The sequence below is a fragment of the Gobio gobio genome (assembly GCF_949357685.1).
Source record: "Gobio gobio genome assembly, chromosome: 6".
In the NCBI taxonomy this organism is placed as follows: domain Eukaryota; kingdom Metazoa; phylum Chordata; class Actinopteri; order Cypriniformes; family Gobionidae; genus Gobio; species Gobio gobio.
The window spans coordinates 8,631,591-8,650,085 of record NC_137102.1 but is presented as its reverse complement, the minus strand read 5'-3'; the positions used below and the strand labels follow the sequence as shown (position 1 = coordinate 8,650,085).

General features: G+C 36.6%; 2 protein-coding genes across 2 annotated transcripts; both read right to left on the bottom strand.

Moving 5' to 3' along the window:
* Positions 1-1,805: 1,805 nt before the first annotated feature.
* Positions 1,806-11,246, bottom strand: ube2wa (ubiquitin conjugating enzyme E2 Wa). Its single transcript, XM_079819276.1, has 6 exons — positions 11,169-11,246; positions 10,540-10,631; positions 6,176-6,278; positions 5,930-6,085; positions 5,766-5,841; positions 1,806-5,641 (listed from the first exon to the last, which is right to left on the bottom strand). The coding sequence occupies exons 1-6, from the start codon at positions 11,181-11,183 to the stop codon at positions 5,628-5,630; spliced, it is 456 nt and encodes a 151-aa protein (XP_079675402.1). The 5' UTR covers positions 11,184-11,246; the 3' UTR covers positions 1,806-5,627.
* Positions 11,247-13,002: 1,756 nt separating this feature from the next.
* On the bottom strand, positions 13,003-18,494 carry elocb (elongin C paralog b). Its single transcript, XM_079819281.1, has 4 exons — positions 18,384-18,494; positions 17,190-17,217; positions 16,860-17,003; positions 13,003-13,244 (listed from the first exon to the last, which is right to left on the bottom strand). Exons 2-4 carry the CDS (start codon positions 17,191-17,193, stop codon positions 13,054-13,056), a joined length of 339 nt encoding a protein of 112 aa, XP_079675407.1. The 5' UTR covers positions 17,194-17,217; positions 18,384-18,494; the 3' UTR covers positions 13,003-13,053.
* Between the last annotated feature and the right edge of the window lies 1 nt (position 18,495).

Here is an 18,495-nt window from a genome sequence, read left to right as displayed (position 1 = left end):
CAACTCCTCAAAGTCTTGGTCTTGACTCGGTCTCAACTCCTCAAAGTCTTGGTCTCAACTCCTCAAAGTCTTGGTCTTGTCTTGGTCTCAACTCCTCAAAGTCTTGGTCTCGTCTTGCTCTCAACTCCTCAAAGTCTTGGTCTTGACTCGGTCTCAACTCCTCAAAGTCTTGGTCTTGACTCGTTCTCAACTCCTCAAAGTCTTGGTCTTGTCTTGGTCTCAACTCCTCAAAGTCTTGGTCTTGACTCGGTCTCAACTCCTCAAAGTCTTGGTCTTGACTCGGTCTCAACTCCTCAAAGTCTTGGTCTTGACTCGTTCTCAACTCCTCAAAGTCTTGGTCTTGTCTTGGTCTCAACTCCTCAAAGTCTTGGTCTTGACTCGGTCTCAACTCCTCAAAGTCTTGGTCTTGACTCGGTCTCAACTCCTCAAAGTCTTGGTCTTTTCTGGTCTCAACTCCTCAAAGTCTTGGTCTCAACTCCTCAAAGTCTTGGTCTCAACTCCTCAAAGTCTTGGTCTTGACTCGGTCTCAACTCCTCAAAGTCTTGGTCTTGACTCGGACTCAACTTCTCAAAGTCTTGGTCTTGTCTTGGTCTCAACTCCTCAAAGTCTTGGTCTCGTCTTGCTCTCAACTCCTCAAAGTCTTGGTCTTGACTCGGTCTCAACTCCTCAAAGTCTTGGTCTCGTCTTGGTCTCACCTCCTCAAAGTCTTGGTCTTGACTCGGTCTCAACTCCTCAAAGTCTTGGTCTCGTCTTGCTCTCAACTCCTCAAAGTCTTGGTCTTGACTCGGTCTCAACTCCTCAAAGTCTTGGTCTCGTCTTGGTCTCACCTCCTCAAAGTCTTGGTCTTGACTCGGTCTCAACTCCTCAAAGTCTTGGTCTTCAAGGCCTCTAAAGGTAGTAAAGACATCGTTAAAATAGTACATGTTTCTCTAGTTCACACTTAATGCTATAAAGCGATGAGAATACTTTGTGTTAAAAAAAACCCCTCAATAATCAATCATTTCTTCTCATCCATGTCAGTCTCCTACGCTGTTCACATAGTAAACACAGTTCAGCCCTTCCGAGCTCTACGTCAGAACGCCGGCTCACTATTGGCTGACGCTGTTCACGTGAGCACCGCATGTGTGTGATGCTGATGCAGGAGCTGGCCAATACTTGTTTGTTTTTGTTTTTTTTTACAAAAAGTATTCTCATAGCTTCTTAACATTAAGGTTGAACCGGTCACATGGACTATTTTAACGATATCTTTACTACCTTTCTGGGGCTTGAAAGTGGTAATAACGTTGTGTTCCGAAGATGAACGAAGGTCTTACTGGTTTGGAAGGACATGAGGGTGAGAAATTAATGACATCATTTTCATTTTTGGGTGAACTCACCCTTTATAACAGGCCAGTGCAAGTTACTTTCAGTTAAAACAGCTCAGACATTTATTTTAATCTGGGACTAGGCTTAAGCCTTGTCTGTGAAACCGGGGGTAATTGTTCCGATACCATTTGTACAAATAGTATTATTGTTCTTACAGAACTTGACTTGGTGTCAAGACATACAGTACCATTAAAAAAAAAAAAAAAATTAAGAAGGATATATTATTATATGCTGCTCTTTTGAACTTTCAATTCATCCATCCACCAGAAAATCTTCATCATGATCACGAAGCAGCTAAACTGATAATAAGAAGAAATGTTTCTTGAGCAGCAAATCAGCATGTCTGAATGATTTCTGAAGGATCATGTGACACTGAAGACTGGAGTAATGATGCTGACAATTCACTTGTGTCAGCACAGGAATAAATTCCATTTTAAAATGTATTAAAATAGACATTTATTTTAAATTCTAATAACTTTTGATCAAATAAATCCATTAAAACAATCTTACTGACCCCAAACTTTTGAACGGTAGTGTAGATTAGCAGTTTAATGCTTTGTGGACAAAGTGTCCGAAACAAACATGAATGTGAATGTAATGTATCCACTTATATGACATTACTGTACTTCCCCCTAGTGGACAGATCAGCATTCAATCACAAACTATCATAAAATGTGTAATTGTTTAACATACGTCTCTTATACCAAACACAGTCTGTTGGCAATTGTGAAGATAAATTCATTATTCAAACAATATTTGAAGTCAAACAATATACATTTATAAAGTAGTCTAATTAAAATGCAGGACAGCCTTTAAAATATATTACTTTAATAAGAACATTTGTTTTAAATAAAGTTAAATAAAGTTTTAGCAAAACAATAAAGACAAATTTTACGTTTTCTAAAGCTAACTGCATGAAAAAGTTGTCTTTTTAAAATAAATCTTACCCAGCACAGCAGGATACAACCAATAAATCAAACAGACAATTTTAATATAACTAGATAGAGCTTCACATAAAAGATAAAGTGATTATGTCTAAAGTTATCTCGTTTTAACTACACAAAATGTGGCTCTATGAAACCAGTGCTTAAACCTTAACCCATAAAGCATTTCTTTGTGTAACTCCAAATTACCTTTAAGATCACGTAATGTGATCAGCACCCTGCATCTAATCTGTACATATCCGTAAATATGTCATTTATCAGAACAGTACTATACACCACACCCAGCTACAAAATTCAACTTAAAATGGATTATTAGGGGACAAGGACCAAAGGTGCAGGGCATAGTTGTTTTAAAAGAAACTATGGTTTTTAAGTATACAGATTCAAACATTCATGTACAAATTTGCCCTGTTCGAATTTCACAGTGCATAACCAAGCGAGGAAAAGATAGTGCCTCTGCTTTTGATTATGATCCATAACATTGCAGTGGTTTTCCTTTAAAGGGGTCATGACATGGATTTTTGTATTATTTCAATTAACTTATAATGTTAATAGAGTGTTTTGCACAAACACATATATATAGGTCTTCTGAAATAATGTGTTTTTAAGAGGCGGCTCCTTTAAGGCTTGTCAGTAAACTGTCACTGTTATGATTGGCTAATGTCATTGCATAGGAAACAGTAACAACGCCCACTCGCTATTGCAGGCGAGTAAGTGTTTTGAAAACATTATTTATTACACTGTGCTTCGTTTACAAAACTAAATGTTCTGAACAAAAATATAATCCTCTAATGTGATCCGGGATGCCATTACAATAAACCATCCACTTGTTTCTGATGCTGGAATCCTTCTTGAGTCTGTACAGAGATGCAAACGAGTTGTTTAAACTTTCTTTGACTCTTCCGTTTGTCCCGTTGTTGACATGTCAGAAAATAAATGCGCGTCTGTATACTGCATCCAGTGTAGGCAGTGTTAGTGATTATAATGGATCCTTTTTGCTTTTGACGCTCACGCTCAAGTGTCAGCCGTTAAGCGACAGAATTCCCGTAGACGGGGCATTCGGTGCGATGATGTTTACCTATTTGTCGATGTCTTGCTCGAGTCAGTCATATGCAAAGGTCCTTGCCCGTGTGACATCACAGTTCACCCAATATCCAAACGAGCCATTTTTGGAACTTGATTAAATAAATGCTTTGTTTATAGTGAGGAGTATGTTTTAAACTATGAAACCTGCATGATGTTTTAATGGTACAAAGACCTCTTATATGTCAAAATATCAAGGTAAATTTGATTTCTCATGTCATGATCCCTTTAAAGGGATAGTTTACCCAAAAATGAAAATTCTGTCATTATTTACCCTCCTGTCTTTCCAAACCCGTAAGACTTTCGTTCATCTTCAGAACACAAATGAAGATCTTTTTTAATCAAATCCTAAAGAGCTTTCTATCCCTCCATTTGTAGCTATGCAAATAGAGATCGTAAAACTAATCCATATGAATGGAGCGGTTTAGTCCAAATTTTCTGAAGAGACACGATCGCTTTATGTGATGAACATATTGAATTTAGGCTTTTATTCACATATAAACATTCATCAACACACATCAGTTGTTGTAAACCACAGAAGCTCAGGCACGTTCGCTTCACGCGCAAGAACCAATGAGGTTCATTCTCGTGTTACACAGCACGTTTGAGCTTCCTCAAGAACCAATGAGGTTCATTCTCGTGTTACACAGCACGTTTGAGCTTCCTCAAGAACCAATGAGGTTCATTCTCGTGTTACACAGCACGTTTGAGCTTCCGCAAGAACCAATGAGGTTCATTCTCGTGTTACACAGCACGTTTGAGCTTCCTCAAGAACCAATGAGGTTCATTCTCGTGTTACACAGCACGTTTGAGCTTCCGCAAGAACCAATGAGTTTTGTTCTCGCGCATAAAGCTGGTTCGGTTGACCTTCTGTTTATGTTCGCTGATCAATGTTTATGTGAATAAAAGACTAAATTCAATCTGTTCATCAAAAATCGATCATGTCTCTTCAGAAAATTTGGACTAAACCGCTCAATTCATATAAATTAGTTTTACAATCTCTTTTTGAAGCATCAAAGTAGTAGTTGTGTAGCTGCCAATGGAGGGGAAGCTCAGATGAACGAAAGTCTTATGGGTTTGGAACAACATAAGATATGATTGATGATGGGCCGTTGAATTATTCGAAAAACAATGCACACCTGAGGTGGTAATGCGGTCACGACACGAAGCAGAGTACCACACCTCAAAACAATGTTTAGATAATTTATTTCAAGACATTTGTCAGGTTTCGCCTTTAAAACGCTCGTGTGCAGGACTAACTTGCGCATCTAAACTCAAGCCTAATTCCAAAACGTCATTTAGAGCTAGTAACAGAGGCTTGAGCCATTGATAGCATTAAAACAGAGTCTACTAATACAGAACTGTAAGAACAGCTCCTTTATTACCTTGCTAATGAGAAATGTCAAGTAGCTTTTAAGTTGCTAAACTATTTTACTGATTCAATCGTCAGAGCAGCACTAACAACACGTTTCTGTGCGAGTGTATGTGTGTGTGTTTGAGTGGGAGAGCGAGAGAAAGAGTACCGGTATGTGCGTTTCGTACACAATTAAACGTAATTTTGTGGGAAAAACATAGAAAAAATGTGTCGTTTTATCCTATTGTTTACTGCATTTCTTTGCTTGGTCAGTGTCGCTGTGGGTTTTGGTTATTTTGCTGCTGTATGCTGTAAAGACATTTGAAATAACGGAAATCATTTGGTGAAGTGATATGGAACTGTAATGCGGTCAAAACCTGCCTGGAACTACTTTAGACGTGCGTTTCCCTGAAAATAATTGCACACCTTAGAACGTTCGTCAGCCAATCAGATTCAAGCATTCAACAGCCCCGTAGTATAAGGATGCATAATCATTGACAGAATTTTCAGTTTTGGGTGAACTATCCCTTTAATTCTAAACCCACATTGAAGATATTATTGCACAACTGTGAAGACCCTTAGAGGCTTATGAAAGAAAACAATACAACGCAACGCAAATCAAATAACCAAAATAAAAATGATAATAATAATAATAATAAAAAAGCTCCGCATCTTGCTTCCATCAAAATATACTTGCCGGGTGGGTTACATTCTTGCAGTTTTATGTACTTCTTGCAGTCAGCAGAAGTGTACGCCTAATCCTTACATAAATCATCATCATCATCCCAGGGTCTGCTGGTTCAGTCTTAACCCAAAGACTGTATCATAAAGTACTTGATGCACTTGGAAAAGTCTGTTTATTTATCAAAATGGTGTCGATACTAGCATGTATCATCTGTAAAACAAAACAAAAGAAGGAGGCATGAAATAAGTATTAAAAAAAATAAGTTATTTGATCATATCTGCTTCAATTCAAACTCACATGAGAAGTAGTTATAGAGAAGATAATAGGCACTCACCGTGATACCACCACTTAGTTTTCTTTGGATTCTTATTACAGGTCTTTACATAAAATGAGTTATCTGGAGGACGTCGCTGAAAAAACACAGAAACAGCTCATTAGACAACCGTAATGAATTTCATTTACCCTTCCCAATTTGTTTAGCTAAAAGGTTAAATGTACCTTTTCTTTGCAGCTTGACAGCATGCTAATAATGCTTAAACAAACAGATTGCACAGACAGAGCTGGTGACCAGTCTTCTGTTAAAATAGATAAACAGATGTGACCGTTGCTATAGACGTGCGGATGGATGGGTATATTCTCTCCAGTGAACATTACCTATAGAAACAAAATTTATTAGCAACAAGCATTCAGCTAGGATACAAAAAGACAAAAAAGTAAACATATTTAAGGAGATTCACAATTTACCTGAGGTGAATCAAAAGGATATCGACCACTGAATTTGAACAGGAGTTGAAACTTCTCTCCTTCATAAAGTGTACCTGAAGCACCTTCCATATCTATAAACCACCTGGACAAACACAAGAATACATTCACTGATTCATTGCTTTGACACAAATAAATATAAATTAAACCATTCGATACAGAACTGGGGTCCGTTCTTCATACCGCACTTAATACATCTGAGATGATTTGACAGATTTCAGATTGTCTAATCGTGATAACTGATCTCTGGCGAATATGGGTCTTCAAACGAATTTGTGGATTGGATTAAAATATCTGGATTAAATTGTCTAAGATTACTGCGCGTTCCTGTGTTTTCTGAAGAGGGCAGAGGCATCGATAATCGAAACTACGATCAGCAATGCAGCGATTGGCTGGCAGCAAGACAACAACGTAATGACATCATGTAATTAAAAAAGCCACCTGATAAAAAGAACGAAAAAAGACGAATTTCTGGACCTTAAGAAGGAAACAGCCAAGCGACCAAAACAACATCAAAGCTATGAAAGATTAATTACATGTGCACTGTTTTTTATGACTCCAAATTATTTATATTCACCATTTTATAGTATTTTTACACCCTTTACATTTTTATTTCAATGTTCTAATTGGCTATTCATTTAATTTTTTATTCAATTTTAAGCAGCTTTGTTACATGACAGCATTAATTCAAGTTTCTTAAGGGTCAAGATCAAGTTATCTGCATCAAGCCATCCCATAATATCTGTCATCACTCAAAATAATGCACGGCTCAGAGTAACTGCATGTGTGTAATACTCCAATAAAATTATAAAGTAATTTTTTAATCAAAAATAAATCTCTAAATCAAGTGGCTGTGTCTATAGTATTATACAGAACATTTTAATATTTTCAAATAATTTTGTATATTATTATTTTTATTATTATTATTAATGATTATTGCCCCTGGTTCAGTAAGGAACTCTTGTAATAAAATATCAGTGGCTGGGACAGATTTTAAGTATCAAAAAAGATGCAATCTAATCCTGTTTACATGAAATAAGCTGCTCCCGAGTAGGTTTAAGTTTTATGGACCTGTTGCTATGACAGCAAGTCCAGGATGAGCGTCGAAGAACCAAACAATTCAAGATCATGCCAAATCCTCAACAATCAAATCCAGCTAACGGAGTTAGCCACCTACGAAGAACGGGCCCCTGGTTTAAAGGGTTAGTTCACCCAGAAATTAAAATTCTGTTTACTAAAAACATTTACTCACCCTCATGTCATGGTTTCAAGCTCATAAAACACATATTGAGATATTTTAATGAAACCGGAGATATTTCTGTCCCTCCATTGAAAGTCCACCAAAACTTTGACAATTCAAAAAGTTCATAAAAACACATGCAACAGAAAATAAAGTTTACTCACACAAGCATGTTTGAAGTGCTCCATGTATGCGTGTTGGTCAATGTTGAGAAGTGAATAAAAGCCTAAATTAAACCTGTTCATAAAGCAGTCGTTTCTCTTTATGAAAATATCTGGTTACAAAGACTTTCAATGGAGGGACAGAAATCTCTCAGGTTTCATTAAAAATATATTAATTTGTTTTTTCGAAAAGAGGAAGTCTTATCGGTTTGGAACGACACGATACAATATTTTCATTTTTGGGTGAACCATCCATTTAAAGTAGCAATGAAAAAGTATATTATCAGATTATTTCTTATAGTTATTTACATCCGAGTGAGTCTGACAATTTAAAAAAATAATATATAATAGGTCGGGGACATAATTTGTTGATTGGATTTCGAGATGTGGCCATTGAACTCAAAAGTGGAGGACGATAAACGTGAGCTTGCAGGGGTGTGGTTTAAAGGTGCAATGTGTACATTTTAGCGGCATCTAGTGGTGAGGTTGCAAATTGCAACTGCCCACCGCTCACCCCTCCCTTTTGAAGCTGAAATGGCTCATTCTAAGGTAATAAAAACATAACAGTTCAATATGTTAGATCTTTATACACCACTGAAAACCAATGCTGTGTTCGAAATCGCCCCCTATACCCTCATTCACTATTCCGTACATTACTCCACTAATATAGTCCACTTGAAGGAGTGAATGAAAACGAGGAACACTGAGTGCACTGGAAGGGCTGCTGCTTTTGCATAGTTTCTGCTTGGTGTTTAATAATTATTTGAAGCATAGCAAACTGGCAACTCCAGTAGTAGGATAATATAAAGATTTATCTTGAACTCTGCCTGGAAACTAGCATGTATAAACCGTAAGTAAACACTTTAATAATCAATTTAAAAGGAATTTATACCTGTATAGGGATGAAACGGTGTGGAAATTTAACATCACGATTATAGTGACCCAAATTATCACGGTTATCAATATTATCACGGTTTTGTTCAAACGAGATGAAAGTATTCAAAAAGAACAGATGCACACACTTAAAACATTTCAACAAGTTTTATATTTGAAATTCAACAAACAACAAATAACTAAAGCAGCTCTATGCACTTTTTTAAGCTAGATCCTGTGGGATTTCCTTCCATAATGGCCGTCGTCAATAGCAACGCATAAATAATAATAATTTGTCATAAATATAATCTCTAATATTATCTCTGTAAATATATTCTCAAGCAATATTCGCATCAGTGTTCAGCAATAAATCTAGCATGTTTTGTGTTAGAGCCCAAACAGTATCCTAGTGAAATAATGCATGTTTATTTTATTAAATATCAAAATGTGTGCATCATACCTGACACCTAAATGATCACTTTACAGTCAGTTTTATGACTGTCATTCTCTTCAAATGCTATTGAAGTTTGAAACGTGTATAACGTTACCAATGTTGTAACTTTAGAGGCGGTCACTAATTTCGCCAGCTTTGTGCCAGTCATATCAGATGCGCTGTGGTTCTGCTGTGTTTTTTTAAACTATTTTCACTGCTGAAATAGAACAAAAACAGTCAACCACTGTATGATAGTGAATCTCCTGCGTACAGCACACGTTTATCTCCTCTTTGAGTGTAGATTACAGCAAGAGTGAGAGCGGCGCGCGCTCTGAACAAAACTCCGGCTAATCTGAACGTCTCCGATTATGAGATATTGCATTCATAAACTCAATATAAACACGTGTGAGTGGTTATAATGCACAACGCGATTATAACCGATGATCTTTGAGAAGACTATAATAAGTTCAACAGCCAAAGTGACTAGTGTGCAACCGAAATAACGTTACACCCGCAAATGGCGGTTGTTAATGTCAAGCCCTGATTATTATCCCTTAATGTCGCCCTAGTCTTGTCTGAATTTGTTTGTTCGCTTCACGTTATAAATTTCCCAGACGTAGTTTTGGTATTGAGGTCAAAGTCCACTTGCCTTGCGTTCGTAGTTTTGAAGTGTTTCCCCCTATTATAGCGACTTTCTTCTGGCATGTTCTGCAGACAGGGTGACCATCTTCGATTAAGTTTCCCTCAGGACTTTTGTAAAAGCCAAAATATGACCACACCTCAGATTTGGTCCTCTTAGAGGCTGAACAATCCCCAGAGTGCTGTCACTGCCTTCTTCCATTTCTTCTCATTCAAAAACAGCGGTGCGCCAGACTGACGCTGACTGGACAAGATTTACCGCGAGTTTTCACAATTGTGATAATCACACGCGGTTTTAATGATGATTAAATTTTATATGATATTACTAACCGTCACTAAATTTTATCGTGGTTTATCGTGAAACCGGTAATCGTTTCATCCCTATGTATGATATTAAGCTGGACCAGTGTGGTTTGGAAAATTAATGGATGATTGATTCAGCTACGAGCACCATCTTCTGGCAAGACGCAGAAATCATTCCCCGCGCTACTCTTACAGTGCATTATGGGTATTCTCTAGCCATACACTCATTATTGCGATGCATTGTGGGATTGAATGAGTGGAGTGCACACAATAAAGTCCACTTTGGTTTCGGACAGCACTAGAAATGGCTATTCCCTCAAATAGTGCACTATTCAATGGAATAGGGGGCGATTACAGACATAGCCACAGTTATGTATATTATATTGCATTTCTGTCAATAGATCCTCATAAATACTACAGACAGCACCTTTAAGTGGACTAAATGTTTGAAGAATCAGCCATTATGTCACCAAACGAGAGAAGTATGTTGTTTTTCACCAGAAGATTTAGGTATGACATTGATTAAACATTGCAAGGTCAAATGAAAAAAGAAACATGCACAGGTGAATTGTTCACAATAAGGTCTATACTATGCATTTAGAGAACAAATTCATTTTCATGTTAACTTTGAGGAAAGGTTGCAAACTGTCAAATCCAACTGAACTGATCTTGCACATTTACACATCTCACAACTTACTCAGTGATTGTGTTCTGCACACTTCTCTCATTCAGAGTCATTCCAGGAGGTGGATCACTTTGCAATGCCAACAACTCCTTTTGTAATCGCTTCTGGGGAAGTGAAAATAACTTGGGTTAATGCACAACTGAAAGTGAAAATAGGACAGCCCCCTTATAACATTCTAAACTACGAATACATCAATTGTAATACAAAGTGTGTGATTTTAAACCCCAATGTCTGTAAAGTACTAGAAAATACAACTAGCAAGCTGACTGCTAACAACGAGCTAGTCAACAAACGATTCGCAATGCTATAGAAACTAGCGCTTAAGCACTATTATAGTTGTTTACAGCTCCGGAAGAACTAGTACATAATAATGTCCAATTCACATCTCGTTTATAAGTATCGTCTTCCACCACAACAACTGTGATGAGACAGTACAGAGTTTGTTGGGCTTCCAGACTGACTGAGCGTTAGCTTACAAAGTAAACAAATGTTGGTACGAATGAAACAGCTGACTGTCCTGTGTTCAGATCAACACATGCAGGGACACGGGACGAAACCCGGTACGTGATACAGCTATGTGTGAAATATGCTTTACATTGTTATTTGAAAATAGTTGCTTGTGTATGTAGGGAGATATTCACCTGCATAGACGCCATGATGGAAAGCCCCTGTAGAGGCGATTGGCCGAATGACGTCTGATCAGGCTTTTCACGGAACCGCAATGCAACAACATTCACAGTTTGAAACAGGGGGAGGCACTACAGGTGAAAATGCTCAAATCCTCTTTTACATGCTAAAATAGTATAAAAGACTATAAAAATCGCATTGTAACGTAATGTGCAAACTACCCGAAGCTTGTTGCTACACTTCACGCCAGTGAATATTACCAGGCTTTTTATTCTTAAAGGGACTTTTATAATCATGGTGGGGTTATTTAACCTTTTTATATGTACATACTTTGATTAATTGAACATTTTTTTTTCGTTATAACGCAGGAAAAAGACTGTCTGGATGTATATGAGGAAACGGTGTAACCATTTTAGTCAAATGTAAACAGTAAAAAAGCTAAATGTTAAAGGTAACACAAAAATGTCACACCATTGTTGGGGCCAATAATAAATTATATATTTTAAATACATATTTTATATAATGTTATAAATACAATTTAAATATTTTACATATGAATCAAGTGTATAATTGGGGTCTATAATATATACAGCATGTGTATAAGCAGGGTCTCCCTTTAATATCGTAGTAAACTATGAAGTCAAGCTAGACTTATCCCTTTGAGTCATTAAAGGGATAGTTCACCCAAAAATGAAAATTACCCCATGATTTAACCACCCTCAAGTCATCCTAGGTGTACATGACATTCTTCTTTCAGGCAAATACAATTGGAGTTTAAAAAATGTCCTGGCTCTTCCACACTGTAAAAAAAAAAATCAGGTCTCCAATTGAAAAGTTTCTAGTGAGCGATCACATCTAAAATTTTCAGTTGGCCAAATTGAATTTCTTGAATTTAATTGAGAAATTCACTTTGGCCAACTGAAAAATGTGTTGTGATCGCTCACAAGAAAATTTTCAATTGGAGACCTGATTTTTTTTTACAGTGCAAGTTTTATAATGGCAGTGAACGGCTACTTCTTTTTATTAACCCCCCAGAGCCGTGTGGAGCATTTTAATGATGGATGGATGCACCTTAATGGACTTCCAAACAGAAACAGCCATTTACTGCCATCATAAAGCTTGGAAGAGCCAGAACATTTTTAAATTTAACTCTGATTGTATTCGTCTGAAAGAAGAATGTCATATACACCTAGGATGACTTGAGGATGGGTAAATCATGGGCTAATTTTCGTTTTTGGGTGAACTAGCCCCTTTAACTTTCAAAAATATTTGTAGATGAAAAGTCACCCATGGAGAACAGAAAAACTACTTGGAGAGTTCACCGTTTGAAAATATAAAGGTTTAAGTGCATAATCTCCACAAAGCAGAATAAAATTTATGAACCAGATATTTTCAAGAACAACTGAGTTTATTTATTAAACAACTGATGAATGACTACTGCAGACAATTATAAGACTTGTGTCTGATGAATCCACATGCAGAAAAGGTATGAAAAATCTATTTCATCTGAATTTTGAACTTGTTAACACAAATAGATGCAGTGTAAAACTACACGTCTGTCTGGTTGACTCTAGTCATGATGAAACATCACTCCAGGCATCTTTATTTTGCAATACAGACATGATGCAAGTTAATACTAGGTCAAAGCTTAAAACAATAAAAGTAAAATAAAATACTTTTTTTTTTTTTTATCACAGTGACCAAAAACTGTTACACCTCTCATTCAGCACAACATACCTCTGTTTGCACACCTAAAAAAAAGTATTTAAAAGCAATAAAATAAACCAATACTAATTTGCTTTTCATATTTATTCTGCAGCCAGACGTATATATATATATATATATATATATATATATATATATATATATATATATATATATGAGTGTTTTTTTTTATGTTTAACAATCTAAGAAGTTTGCAGCCATCAGAAGCTCCAGCGCTATCTCTGGGGCAATAGGAAATTCTGGGATTTCTGTTGAACTATTAGTATAACGGACTTTGTATGTAAAGTACATGCACACTTTAGAAAGAACGTGAGATGGGATCTCTCGAAAGTTGACTTCATTTGTTTCGTTCTCAGCAAACTGGCCTGAAAAACAGAGAGAACACAATGTCACTATCACCTCAAAGCTTCAAGATAAAACAAATAAAGAACCAATGCAATACACACTTAACACATCAAATTTAAAGAGTATATGGAATAACAACTGTTGGACAAATTCAGGAAGATCGTGTTTTTAGATGCATTTCAAATTTTAGGGCATTTTCACACCTGAAAGTCCACACCAAGGTCCAAACCAAAGTTCATGTTTTGATACATTCGGTTAGTTTTGGTTTGGTTTCACATTGCAATTATGCGAGCGCAATAAAGAACTTTACGTGACATACTTGCGTCCTGTCGTCATCATCTATGTGGGCTACATCTTGACATTGATTGGTTTGTAAACGGACGTGCCTCTGACGTCAGCGTCTTTTGACAAGAATGAATGAATTTGTCTTTTAAAGCATATTGTTGCCACTAGTGAACAGTGCGCATTGCTTGCCATTTCGTTTCGAATTGTTTCGTTTAAAAGTGGACATTTCAAGCTTTCTATACACATTTCTCATGTCTGTGAGGCAAGTAGCCTATACGCCGAGTGTGGGTTTATTTATGAGACATGTTCAAGAGCAATGCAAGTGATCTGCGATTCCATGTCACGATTGTTGTCTGCCATATAATCCAGGCAATTGGCTGATGAAACATTGATTAAAATTAAGATACAATTTATACAAAACGAAATACACTTTAAATAAAGGCTTTCTACAAAACAAAACTTAATGAAGTGGTCAAAATCATTTCTGACCTTCTGTCTTCTGACTAGGGCTGCAACAAACGATTATTTTAATAATCAATTAATCGAACGATTATTAGACCGATTAATCGACTAATCATCGATTATTGCCATTGCCATCAACGACTAATCAGTCAATTTTGAAAGATTATTCAGCTTTTTCAATTAGTTAAAACAGAGTTATACATATTATAACTATAATATATAAAAAAGAAAATCACTTCAGCTTTTGAAATGGTTGTTTTAATTAACTTTGAGCCAAGTTCTCAGAACTCAAATCACACACAAATGCTCTCGAAGCATTGTTTACATATTCTGTTCTCTTTCAATAAAAAATAAATAACATTAAAGCTACACTGTGTAACTTTTTTAGTCTATTCTTAGCTAAAAACACTTAGTTCTTTCAAAAATATATGTGCTCATTAATGTATATTTACTTCTTTCAAGTAATAAAGTATTCTCGTAAGTTTATAATATGCCATTGAAAATACATAAGGTAATGGGATCTAACGGTGGTCGCCCCTCCATCTTGAAAGTACATTAGCCAAAGAGGGACATACCCGTAAATTCAAGCTTCGCTTTTCGCGTTTTAACCGGTTTTAATACTCGATGGCCCTGTACAAAATTCTCTGCCTCGCGCATGTGCGCGTCAACTTGTTCAGACTTGTCTGGTGCATGTGCAGAGAGTTTTCATCTCAGCGGCGTCCAGTAACAGAGTTATACGGAGTTTTCCTGGCTTGTTTATTCCTCAAAAGTCTGTTTTTCCTTGTGTGGTATTTCTGTGCGTTAATAACTCCGTAAGTAATAATAGTTATTGTCATTGTAGATGTGTTTCAGAGTGTGTCACGTAATTCAGTTGATGTCACCTCAGAAGTATTTTTGTGTCAACATACAATAGCGTAATGCTCACCTATTTGAATAATCATTCAGTTATTTTGTTATCAACAATGTTTATTCGTTTATAGAAAATATTTGCTTGTAATGTATGTTGATGGAAATATGTATCAGGTCTGATCGGCATATTAACAATTGTTAAACAGAGCGCACTGTAGTGCTAACGTTAAAGCGGCGCACACACTTTTGTAACCGGACACCGCTTGTTAGCAGCGGCAGCTCCGCTCCTTTTAATGCAACTGCATTTAGCGCCTATATATGGTACAATAAGCTCTGGTTTACGGTTACATTATACAAATGTAACTTATAAGTATAGTTATACAGTTCTTAACTGTGTATGTATATTTACCATCCTTATTTGTTCTCTCACAGAAACCACATTTATGTACATATCCACGCAAACCTGTTTATGCCTTGCAATTGGATGACTGAATAAACATTACTATCATCAAAGTTCACTCTGGATTAGCTGCAGTTCTTTCTAGCCGAATAATTAGGCCAGTTGAGTTCCAAATATCCCACAGGCACCGTGTCGAATGTGGACGAGGTCGAACTGGAAGCCATGTTAATCTTGGACTAAATCGGCCACCGTAGGAGTTAAAACGAAATCGGAATTGAGAGGAACAGAAACTAAAATTCACTGGATGGTCATATACCTTTTCACCACTAGATGGGGGAAAATATCACACAGTGTAGCTTTAAACAAAAATTAGCTGCATTACAGACAAAAAAAAATAGATGTTTGAATGTAAACATCTCTTGGCAGCAGTATTAAGAGCTTCATTTGTAAAACAATAATAGGCCCACTGCTTTTCTTAGAACTGAAACAGAAAAAGAGGACATTTACTTCAGGACACAAAGAATGGTAAAAATATTAATCTGCAAATGACATTGCAGACAAAATGACAATATTAATCTCTTACATGACAATTGAGCCGACATTCAACATTCGACCTTTTAATTAACAATATAAAAAAGTAACTGACATGATATTCTTCCCAACATCGCCTTTTGTAAGTCTTCATGCATATGGAACAAAATACAGGCAAGAGATGAGACTATAATACCTAATAGTGTTATAATAATAAAAACAGTCCTGACTCCAAGCTCGATCAAACTTTATTCTATGCTAAATAAATCATCACATTACTGTAATTATATTATTATTGTTAATATTATTACAATTATTAGTAGTATTGCATTCTCAAAGAGATTTACCGCTAGTTAGTTAGTGGTTTCCTCTTTAAGTGCTCCAACATACACATTGTGCTCCCGTGAAAAGTTTGGCCTTGCACGTCTCAATCAGCTCCTAGTTCAGTGGTCAGGGCACTGATCAGGACAAGAGTCAATGGGCTGATCCCTGATCAGTGCCCTGAATACTGAACTAGGGAGCTGATTGAGACGCAGCCTTAGTTTGAAGTTTTGTGAAAATGTCCTACATCTTGCTAGTTCAGAAATTATTTTTTTTCTTCTTCCGCAACATTTGTAAGGGCTGCATTACACTCTAGCGCTTCAGCGCCATAGCGGTCAAATCGCGATATTGCAGGCCCTTACATTAGTTCACATGAGATCAAACGACTACTCGACAACAAAGATATTTGTCGACAATGTCGACTAATTGTTTCAGTCTTACTTCTGACATATTGCGCATCTTTTCACTTTTCATAATCAATATAGCCTAGATGAAATTTAAAATTAACATAATATTTAAACATAAACAGGAACTTCCTTTAAATGGTTTCACTTCCCAGAAAATGCTTTCACACTAGAAACGAACCACACCTTTGTTCAGTTTGATCCGGACTGAGACTACCTCTTTTCGTCGGACCAAATTTAATCTGTTTGGTCTGGACCGTGGTACGGGGGAGGTTTCACACCTGTCATTTTGAGTCGGACCAGACTGAAAAATCTGAAAATCCGGACCAAACAAGGTAGGTGTGAAAAGGCCCTCAATCATTGCTTCGGTAACAAATACTCACCAGGACCACTAAGCATAGCTTTGATTGTTCCAGATGTCAGGGCATGTTCTCTCTTCACAATAAACTCATGGCCATCAGAGGAGATCAATTTCACATACATGGCATCTGGCCCTTCACAGCCACCATAGGTCTTATCTTCTCCATCTAAAATGTTAATGTTAAATAAATTTGATCATACACTCAGAACTGCCAACCTATCATACACAGATCCCTTATTCTAAATAATTTCAAATGCATTTTAAAATGTATGGTTTATTCTCCCAATAACACAAAATGACCAAGACTAGAAGTAGTTAATTTGTTTGTTTACAAAAACTTAGAATGTCTTACCCATTTTACTGCCTTCCCTTGTCTCCTTCTAAAAAAAAATTGAGAGAAATTAAGTTACCCAAGTTAATTAAGTTAAGTTATAATGTAACGGTAGTAACAACTAGGGATGCACCGGTTGACCGGCCAAAAATCGGAACCGGACATTTTTTGCTTCTAGCGCGCGATCGGCAACCGGACGGTTTTCTTTGTATTTTTCTGCCAATTTTTCCGTAAGTGCGCCCGCGTGCACATACGCCTATATTGCAATAATTTGCGAACATGTCACTTGTGTGTTACAAACGGAAACTGGAGAACTGAGGGAAGAGACGAGATCCGCTGAAGGGAATGAAGAGCCGCTTTCCTGCGCGAGCTGAAGTTGCGCGAGCTTACCTCTCCGCGCCCTGCACAAGCGTAGATATTTTTATTTTACCTTAACATTACATTGACTTAATTTGATTTAAAAAGCACCTGCTGTAGCATCTTAGTTCTTTTCGTTGCACAAAACATTATTTAATTTAACATTTTAGAAAAATTATATACTTTGGTTTTATTTAATTTCACTGGTAAAGACTTTTTTTTCTTTACACTGAATTTAAAAACAAATGCTGATTTAAGTAACATCTTTGTTCGGATTGCAGAATATGCAGTTGCCTTTAATTTCACCTTTCAGCCTTTTAATTTCCAATTCAATTTCCCGTTAATTTCAGATTGCGGACTTGTTTTCATTAGCCAAAAGCCAATTTAGCCGGTTAAATACCAAATAAACATCTTGTTCATGTATACTTTCATTCTTTTATTGTGTATAATTTTTTTATTTTATTTTTTTTAAATCGGTATCGGAATCGGCCAGTTATCTTGATAAAAATCGGTATCGGAATCGGCCATGTAAAATCATGATCGGAGCATCACTAGTAACAACACACATAACGTCCAAGGGCTGCGAAAACCAAACAATAACCAAATATGCATATGAACTGAGTTATAAAGAGGGAAAAAAACATTTTAATTTATATTCGGCACAAGAATAAAACAGATCCATTAGTCATGAGGCAGTCTGGATCATGCATGTAGAACTGTAAATCATAGGCAATGATAACTTTCCCAGTTAGCCCAAGCAGCACTAAATCGTATTTTTCCTAACATATTTCAGTAGACAGCATTAGCACGACAAAAATATTAAAATGCCATATTTAAATACATGATATATTGTATCACCTCACAAAGATCGAGCTGGTCAGGACAGTTTTCTTCTGCTTTCTCTCCAATGAGCTTCTGCCAACTGCTTCTTCTTCTTCGTTGTCCGTCAGAGCGGACAACAGGAAACAAT

Bases quoted from the DNA above. Each gene is read 5' to 3' on its own strand.
- elocb (XM_079819281.1), bottom strand. The intron at 13,245-16,859 runs GTGAGTATTTGT...TCTGTTTTTCAG, and splicing joins AGCTATGCTTAGTGGTCCTG to GCCAGTTTGCTGAGAACGAA.
- ube2wa (XM_079819276.1), bottom strand. The intron at 6,279-10,539 runs GTAAGTTGTGAG...GTGTTTGTCCAG, and splicing joins GTGCAGAACACAATCACTGA to GTGGTTTATAGATATGGAAG. The intron at 5,842-5,929 runs GTACATTTAACC...GTGTTTTTTCAG, and splicing joins TGTCAAGCTGCAAAGAAAAG to CGACGTCCTCCAGATAACTC.